Source organism: Teleopsis dalmanni, chromosome 2 (assembly GCF_002237135.1).
Source record: "Teleopsis dalmanni isolate 2A chromosome 2, ASM223713v2, whole genome shotgun sequence".
In the NCBI taxonomy this organism is placed as follows: Eukaryota; Metazoa; Arthropoda; class Insecta; order Diptera; family Diopsidae; genus Teleopsis; species Teleopsis dalmanni.
The window spans coordinates 110,030,729-110,040,738 of NC_051847.1; the positions used below are offsets into that span (position 1 = coordinate 110,030,729).

General features: G+C 29.7%; 1 protein-coding gene across 2 annotated transcripts; it reads right to left on the reverse strand.

Moving 5' to 3' along the window:
• Positions 1-886: 886 nt before the first annotated feature.
• LOC119677783 (isocitrate dehydrogenase [NAD] subunit gamma, mitochondrial) lies at positions 887-3,769 on the reverse strand. 2 transcript variants are annotated; one of them, XM_038089300.1, is made up of 7 exons: positions 3,598-3,769; positions 3,412-3,489; positions 2,670-3,341; positions 2,506-2,613; positions 2,266-2,452; positions 2,118-2,193; positions 887-1,129 (listed from the first exon to the last, which is right to left on the reverse strand). In XM_038089300.1, coding segments are annotated over exons 1-7 (1,179 nt in total). In that variant the 5' UTR covers positions 3,655-3,769; the 3' UTR covers positions 887-1,128. The 2 variants fall into 2 exon arrangements, with proteins under 2 accessions (XP_037945228.1, XP_037945227.1); XM_038089299.1 differs by lacking the exon at positions 887-1,129 and adding an exon at positions 1,471-1,542.
• Between the last annotated feature and the right edge of the window lie 6,241 nt (positions 3,770-10,010).

The window sequence follows — 10,010 nt, forward strand, 5'->3', positions numbered from 1 at the left end:
AAATCAGCCACGCCACGATAGATAAGGTACGCACATCGCCAACCAGAAGTAAAAAAGGAAACGGAAAGAAGAAAGGCAAAAACGAAGCCAAAAATTATTGTTTGCCAGACGTCAAACTGCAGCGGTCAAAAACTACTAAATGGGTGATGCCATATCGCCTGGTTGCTGTGCCAAATCTCAAACATGATGTGTCGATACGTGTTGATGAATGGCTAAATGTGTGCAGTGCAAAAAATCCCAAAAAACCTCCCATTTGGTTTAGCATCAACTTAGCCTACTCGCACACGTCCATAATACAGTTTCAATCTCTTTATTGACTCATCTACTCTTAATATTTAATTATCTTATTTTACTTAACTCAAATACGTTTTAAGTATTCATTGTTAATATCTCATACACACTATGTAATTCTTAATATTGATTTGAATTATTATTGTAATTTCCACTACTGTAAAAACAAATACTAATATAAATAAAGGGAAGAGAAAAAAAGTGGTAGAAACACACAACATACAACACACGTCAAACAGATACCTGCTTTGGGGTGTTGAACGGCACTTAGTTGTTCAGTGGCTTGGAACCGCGAGCCACTGATCGGGATGATGCCGACGGTTCTTTGATGAGAACAACTCACGTCTGAATGGGCAATAAAGTAATACATACATGTGGAAAAACGCGCTTCAATAAGACAAATCATTTCTCTTCACAATATACTCGTTATTATCCCTACCAATATTGTAGGCAATGTTTACTTTAAAAACTTTCTATAACAAAGGAATGTTGTTAGTATGTTGCTTTATTCTATTAGGCAATCTACTTAATGTTAACTTATCTACTTGATATGAAATAAAAAATATAATTAGATTTGTAACTACAAATATTTGATTTAAGCACTTTATTGGGTTATAATTTTTTTAAAAATACTATTGGAAAGCTAAACAAAATTATTTTGACTATTATCTATGTTGAAATCTAACTAAAAATTAAATTAAAAATGTGAACAATTCGATTGAAATATTATAAATAAAGAAAACTAAATATTGGTCATAATGTTGTTAGATATATGAGATATGTTATTCCATATATTCCATTTGCAGTAGTTTACATTATAATCATAAGACAATAAGATCTGAAAAAAAATATATTAGTTATTTTAAATGAAAAACAGATTCATTGTATGTAAAATCAGTGTTTATGTACCTTATTTGGGAACAAACAGCAACTTTTGATTAACGATTAGTAACACATTTTCCAAACAAAATATTAAATGCTTCAAATATGTTCGGGAAGCGAAACACACTATTTCAATTCACAGCAATGTAGGGTTTTAGGATACATTTAACAGTAAGCGTGCAGGTTTGGAGGTCAGCGAGCGAAATTGACGTTTAGATTAGCAAACGTGATCAAAATTTTTGATTCATTGAAACAAATAACCGTGTTAATCAGATGAGATTTAAAATTTTTTTTTTTATTTTTTGCTAAAATTTGGGAAATTATTTGTTGACTTTGTTTTAAAACTGACTGTAAAAGTTTCCATGTGGCCTGAACAATTCCAATTTGATTTTATAGTTCACGTCATTTGTCGGTAGTGATTGCGAGAAGGAAAAAATTATAGGGAGAATTGTTAATATATTTGTTTAATTTTGATTATCAATAAAGTTTAGTTTGGTAAAAAATCTTACAGTATAGATGAATATAATAAACAATTGTTTATCAATATTTGGGATATTGAATTCATAACTAATTTTCTACATACGATTCGTGTGGATAAACTGTCAATGGTTTAAAAATTTCGCACTACAGTACAAAATGGAAGTAACAAAATAAAAAATTAATTAAGGCTCAAAATACAATAAAATTTTAAATAAAATTAATACAAAGTGATTTTCTATAAAAGCATGTAGTTCAAGAAGTGAAGCAAGTAGCTTAATGCGTTTAAAGCAATTCATTTAAATTTGTGGTTTCATATATGATTACAACTGTTATTATCATGAAGGTAACATTTTGAATTAAAAATAATTATAAGTTACACAAATGAAACTTAGTCTTAAGCTTTAGTAGCGAAAATATTTTATGCTAATTATTTATAATTTTACATATATTAGAAGATTGATTACCAGTTGACACGCCTAGTGGATAGAATTTTTAAAATGTTTTCAATAACATCAGTACTAGAATTCGACCCGTTTAAATCTACAAAAATAAATAATATTAAATACAAACATACTCTAATCAAAAAAAATCTGTTCCATATACTAAATATACCTGGCGTTCGTATGCCATCTTCAACAATCGTTTGATATGTAGCATCAGCAATGACTTTTGCGTGTTCTTTGTGTCCTAAATGATTTAACATGTCAACGCTGGCGTTAATCATAGCAACAGGGTTCGCAACATTTTTGCCAGCAATGGCTGTACCAGTGTTACGTGTGCCAGGTTCAAAAATTGCATACTTTCGAATATAATTTTTTTAATTTGCAGAATTGTTACATATTTTATACTTACATGATCTCCGTAATTTCTACCTGACAATAATCCAGCGCCACCAATTAATCCACAAACAACGTTAGATACAATGGTACCATACAAGTTAGTCATATTCATAACATCGAACTGTAAATAAAAATTAATTTAAAATTAAAGCTTTTCATAAGCTTACTACCCCGCACCTGATGAGGGTTTGACACCAACTGCATACAAGTATTGTCAATAATCATGTTGTTGTGTTCCAATTCTGGATAGTCCTTATGCACTTTTTTTGCTACTTCCAAAAACAAACCGTCAGATAATTTCATAATATTTGCCTTGTGTATCGTAGTAACTTTTTTACGATTGCTTCGACGTGCGTACTCAAAGGCATACCGAGCTACACGTTCTGCATTTTCAACTGTTACAACTTTCATGCTTTCTACTACACCACGTACAGATTCATGCTCCAACATAGCATATTCACCATCAGTATTCTGACGTATAAGCACGATATCAATATTCTTATGATGTGCTGGTATGCCTGGATATGATTTGCAGTGCACTACATTTACGTACAAATCAAGTTCATTACGTATTGCCACATTGCGGGAGACTTCGGCAAGACTTCGTGACTTGGTTTCAATGTTTCCTTTTAGCGCCACGCCATTACGTTTGATAGATGTAATAGCATATTCTAAATCTTCATTACCTTCAGTAGATGGATCAATATCTATGACTTCGAAATCAATGGGTGCACCGCAATATCGAAAAATCTCCCGTATATACTTCATTAATTCTGGTCCAATACCACCACCAGGTAACATAGTCACGGCATGGCGACCACCATACTGTGCTGAAGGTATATCAGTGACCTAAAATTAATATAGCATATAAATAATGATTAAAATATTTATACGTCTAAACAAATTCACTAAAACTTACTGTTAATTTTTTCTGTAAGGACGACTTGGTATGTGCAACATCTTCAACTTTCTCTTTTGTAACAAGTAAGGGATAACTCTGACATACAAAATAAAGTATATAAATAATTTTGGAATACTTTATCTATTATGTAATTTTCCTATGCAGATAATATAATTAACACGCTATCATTTATAATGCACTTACTCTTGTTAAAAAGGGAATTTGCATTTGTATCACTCTTTGTGTTAATCGTACAGCCATATTTAATTTATATAATTTTGGTTTTTTATACAAAACCAAACTTGGGGCACAATCAGCAGTTACTATTTTCCTTAATTAGAGTTTAATATCGTAATTGACGCAATATGAGAAACATGAAATATCTTATAAGCAAAGAACACCTCACAAGAATAGAAATTCGATTTTCACCTAAAATTTGTTTTTTTATAACCAAAGAACAACATTGTCTATTGATAACAAATAGACATTTGTTTACTGAGTGGATTGGTAATACAGAGAATACATTGTGAGATTAATTGTAGATTAAAGCAATAATCGAGATTAAAGTATAAATCTCGTTGTTTGATCTCAAATTTCCCAAATAAAAGTGAATCTCCTTTTGGTCGAGATTAGTTTTGAATCTCCTTAGAAATTATAATTATTTTTCTGTGTAACTCAGCAAATGTCTTAATATCGTAAATTTATTTATAATCTTGGAAATGGAAAAGAAACGTCCAAATCTATTTAAAACAAATATTCAAAATTTGAAAATGCCGAAGTGAGTAAGTTTTTAATAAATTTGTTTAATAATAGTTTTGTATACAATTAAGACTAAAATTTGTTAAATTTTTGTTATAAAACTATGTATTTATAAAATTACTATCATAATTTTCTGTACAAGATTATAATAAATTGTTATTACAACCAATATTTATTCAGTTTCTATATTTTTTACCGGTCGTTTTTTTAACACAACTTTATAAAAATGCCTTTTTAAATAAAATAAAAAATTACACTTTTTAAACAGTGTTAAAGATTTAGTTATATATAATTTTTATTAAAAATTTAAAAATTATTTTAATTACAGATATTTCGGTCTACTTCGTAGAGCATCTTCAGTGTATAAACAAAGGAAGAAATTACATATTAAAATACATGTAAATAAATATCCACTTACAAAGTTTTAAAACCAGATCCTACTTCAAAATTACAAACTAAAAACATCAAACTAGTCGAAAAATTATTCAAAGAGATGCGTTTGATATTGCAAAAAAGAATAAATTAATTACTTACACAACTACGGCACCATGAATCAATGGATTGCCGAAACTACATAAGATAGACATCCCTTTAAGACCCATAACGTCGTGTGTAAATTCGTCATCACACAATTATCTAAATATATTGCATCTATATTAAAAAGTATAACTAAATATTCTGTCTATAATATCAAAGATGCTATTGCTTTCAAAGGAAAAATTAACAATTCATATATTTTTGACGATGTATTTCAGTAGACTATGCATTAAAAATCATTGATAGTAAGTGGTCTCTTATCACAAAAGAATGCAATATGAAGAAACAAGCATTTATAGAGATTTTAAGCTTCCTACTTAAAAAAATAGCTACTTTATATTTGAAAAGAAAAAGAATCTGAAAAACTTGCCTAACTTGACGCAATAGTTATAAGACACAACAATAAACTTTAAATTAATTGGTATCAAAAACCTACAAATATTGGACGATACATTAATTACAACTCGCCACACCCTCCCCATATAATTCGGAATACAGCTCTAAATTTGATTAGGCGTGTACTGAATATCAGCGATCCAATTTTTCTTAAGGACAATGAAAAAATTCTGATCAACATCTTGCTTAAAAATGACTATCCCAAACGGACGATATATTCTCTTCTAAAACAAGGAAATACAGTACGTAGAATCCGATTATCAACCAAAAATTTATCTTCCTATGACGTATATCTCTGGGCTTTCGGAAAATTTCAGCAAATCCAAATGTTACAATGAAGACACACACACATTAGCTTTCAAAGCTAGAAACACGCTTAAAAATCATTTTTTTAACAAAACAAAAACTCCAATGGACAAATTAGATGAGCACGATGTCGTATACAAAATTTCATGTGGAGGTGAAGGGTCTAACATATGCCAGCAGATAAACAAAAAACAAACTTAGGATGAGAATCGCTGGTCACAAAAATGATATAAAGAGCAGATCAACTCCCAATGACCAAAAGACAGCATTAGCAATGCATTGCTCTATGATGAACCAAACTCCAAATTTTGACGAAGTACAGAGTCATCAACACAGAGTCAAATTATATACGTAGACTGATGCCGGAAATGTTACACATCATTGAAGTTCCGGACAATTAGAGACTTAACTACAAAAAAGACACAGGTCTTGCATAAATTTACAGGTGTCTGATCAACCATAGAAGAATTTAATATACAATTAATAAAATCAAAATTTGAATTTATCCTCCATTGTTTGTTCACTTAAAAAATTTTCCTTTTAAATTTAATTTCAAATTTTATTGTATTTTGAATCTATGTTTTTGCTTTTGACTAAATAAATTTATATGTTAAAAATGTCGAATATTGAAATAGACAATTTTCATTTTTGGTTATTTGTTCATATATATGTTTATATGTTTATTTACATGTATTTAAATATGTAATTTCTTTCTTTGTTTATTGTTTGATTATACACTGAAGATAGTCCAAAATATCTGTAATTAAAATAATTTTTTAATTTTTTTAATAAAAATTAAATATAACTATATATTTAACATTATTTAAAGACGACCTAAGCCGAGTAAAAAAATTAGAAACAAACTTATAATTAAATTTTTTTTTAACATACATTATTTATTGCATCTTTTTTTACAATGAGACTTATAATAAATTTTCAAATATTATCAGTAAATACATAATATTACAAATTTTTTTTTACTTCAAGCTATTATTTATTAATTAATGACTTGTAACGACACTTTTTGGTGATGTTCAAAAATATTTAGTTTTTGCTGGGGTATCCTACGCCGTCGTCCAGAGTCATCACAATGAATTTATATTCGCGGGGACGAGTTTCGTAAAAGAAAGATATTTTTAAATTTTCTAAGTTTATTTCTTTATTATTTCAATAAATGTTTGTACAAAGTTATTTCGATAATAGTGCGAAAGCTAATTATTTTAAATGTGTGATTTCAAAATAAATTCTGTATACCTAGTTGTGCCGTACGCTGTGAATTCTGTGAGTGATAGTCGTGGATTTGATGGGCGAACGCCGTGATTTCTGTGGACGGGTGTCGTGGAATGGCGTGTAGTTCTTCTCAGGTTACACTACGGAATATTCATCATATGTCCGTACGATTTCTTGTATTCCTCCAAATAATTTTATATTTTTTGCCGTAAAACCAACGCAGGATTTAAGATTTTTTTTATGGTTATATATGGTTCATAGACATATATAATTTGTAGCCTTTGCCGTAAAACCAACACAGGATTTAATAGTTTCCAATTGATATATATGGTTCATAGACATATATAATTTGTATCCTTTGCCGTAAAACCAACGCAGGCTTTAAAAATATTTCTTATAGTTATATATGTTTCATAGGCATATATAATTTATTTCCTTTGCCGTAAAACCAGCGCAGGATTTAAAAATATTTCATATGGTTATATATGTTTCATAGACATATATAATTTATAGCCTTTGCCGTAAAACCAACACAGGAGTTTAATAGTTTCCAATTAATATATATGGTTCATAGACATATATACTTTTATATCCTTTGCCGTAAAACCAACGCAGGATTTTAATAGTTTCCAATTAATATATATGTTTCATAGACATATATACTTTTATTTCCTTTGCCGTAACAACCAACTCAGGATTTTTAATATTTTCGGCGTAATACCACCTTGACGAATCTCATAAACTCGTCCCTTCTTAACAATTTAGCTGTCTTAAATACCCATACGCCGGAGCTTTCTTCTAGCGTATTTTAAATTTTCCCGTTCGTTTACCCACTGGGTTGTGCAGTGTAACCGCTGTGCTTACGATCTTTGCCGTGAAGCCGCTGCGCTTTTGTTTTTTGTTTTGACAGCCGCTTGTGTTTTAAATTATAAAAGTATTTTTACAAAAAAAAAGTGTAAGTGATAAATATATTTATAAACAAAACATGCATGTAAACAAAAATATGAGTGTATAAAACTTAATTGTAATTAATTGAAAGAATTTCAGTGATTTTAAATTAAGCCGGTACTGATGTTAAATTATTTTGGTGGTAGTTTTGTTTATGTTGTAATATTTGCAAAAGAAATAAATTAAATATTGCTTTTCATGTTATACCGTAACAATTAATAAACTCTAGTTATTTTAGTAATTATCCAAATAGAAAACTAATGGAAAACTATGACGAAGTGTTGCTTGTGTTGCGTTTTGTTTGTAGAGAAAAAACGCAATCAGTGGACGTTTAGTTGTTGTATATTTGTTTATTAAAAATATATTTGTAAAATAAATGTGTTTACTCTTCGTGTTGTAATTCAAATTTTATAATAAGTAAATAAAAATTTAATTTTTTCTTATAACATGTTCATGGTGTGTTTATATTCTTTTTTCTCTCTTCAGAGTTTCTTTTCAGTCTAGATATCAATGCCCGTGGCTCATCAGGCTGGAGGATCGCAGGTAATGTCAATATAATTTGTGGCCAAATATATTTTGATAAATTTTATATTTTACAGATAATTTCACCGCAGTTCAATTCAAGTCAGTGTTTAATTATACTGTGTGTAGGTATAATGCAGTTGTGCTTTTATGGCGACGGTCGGACATCGTTTTCCTCTTCTTCTAGTAGTATGTGCGGTAGAAATTTAATGTAAAAATTTGTATCGTTATAGACTAGATGGTCAGCTATTTTTAGGAGGGAAGTTATGGATACAAGTGCGAGATTCTTTGCTAAGGGGTTAACATGTTCTGTCAGTCTTTTATTGTATTTTTTTCTTACATTGTTAAATTTAGCTAATGGAATTTGTACTGTGAGGATGGAAATTTGTGATTATTTCCAACCTACATAAATTTAAATAAATTTCGAAGAAATCTGAGATTAAATAGATGAATTAACATTTAACATAGTTATTAGAAACTATTTACCAAAAAGCCAAAATGCCACCTAGAGAAATATATCTTAATAAAATAATAAATACATACCTTCTTTGTTCATCCCCGCAAATTTATTTAAATAATTTATTAATAAATTATTTTTTTATTATGTTATTAATATAAATAACTTAAAAAAAACACGATAAAATTATTGGCACCGGTGCTTTCATAAAATCAAAACAAAACAAATAAATTACAAACGTCAGAAACGTCAATAGAAATTCGCCGCAGAGAGACGATCAAAAGTTGCTGAGCGCACAACTTTGAAAACAGTATGGAAACAAGAATTAGAAACGGGAAAGTAAACAAATCACCACGGCTGATCAGTATAAAAGACGGCGCGTTTTATTAGGAAGTAGTGAGTCTTGTATGATCACTCGATGGTATTGTATGCCAAAAATTATAAATTGAAAGAAATATCAATTATTACCTGACACGAAGGCGGTTTTAAGTCGTAGTGTATAATTTACTAAAATATATATATAATTGTGTACAAGTGCATGGGCGGTTTTAAGTCAAGGCGCTTGGACACTATTGTATAGATATTCCGTAACAAAAAAAAAACAACAAACAAAGAAATATATTTTTTATCCACTAACCCTTCTGTTCCAAACAGGTACGCCGTGAGTAGATAACCATACCTAGGAACCAACCCCGGTTACTGCGGAATCACTGATGTGTCGTCCGAGTCAAGGAACAATTCATTAGCTGATTTCATTTAATCTTTTCTACCCCGGTTGCAGCAGAATCACTGATGTGTCGTCCGAGTCAAAAGAAATAATACTATTTTATAAAAATCCACTTTTGAAAATTGCATATATTATCAATATCAAGTTTAGGTCGTCCGAGTCAAGGAACAATTCATTAGCTGATTTCATTTAATCTTTTCTACCCCGGTTGCAGCAGAATCACTGATGTGTCGTCCGAGTCAAAAGAAATAATACTATTTTATAAAAATCCACTTTTGAAAATTGCATATATTATCAATATCAAGTTTAGATCTAATTACGGTTAATTAAGTTCGTTTTTTTTAATTACTATTTTAATGAATTAATTTTATTTTAAATAAATCTGTATTTAAAACTTAAACGGATTACTTTTATTTTGAGAAGTCCTGTCTCCGCGAATATAAATTTATTGTAGCGACCCCTGGAAGAGACTGGGGATACCCCAGCATAAATTATAACGAAACGGGAAAATCCGTGTCGTTACAGTACTAATGGAATTTTTTAACTAATGGAATTTGTACATCTCGATAGATATTTTTATTCCTAATATACCATGTGGCACCAGTGATTGTTAGTATTTTTTGACTGAGCTCTTTGGATAATTTCAATATTTGAAGCACTAGCATTACCAAATAGTTGGATACCATAATTCCATATTGGTTTCATGTTGCTGTTATACAACGGCACTTTAGACAC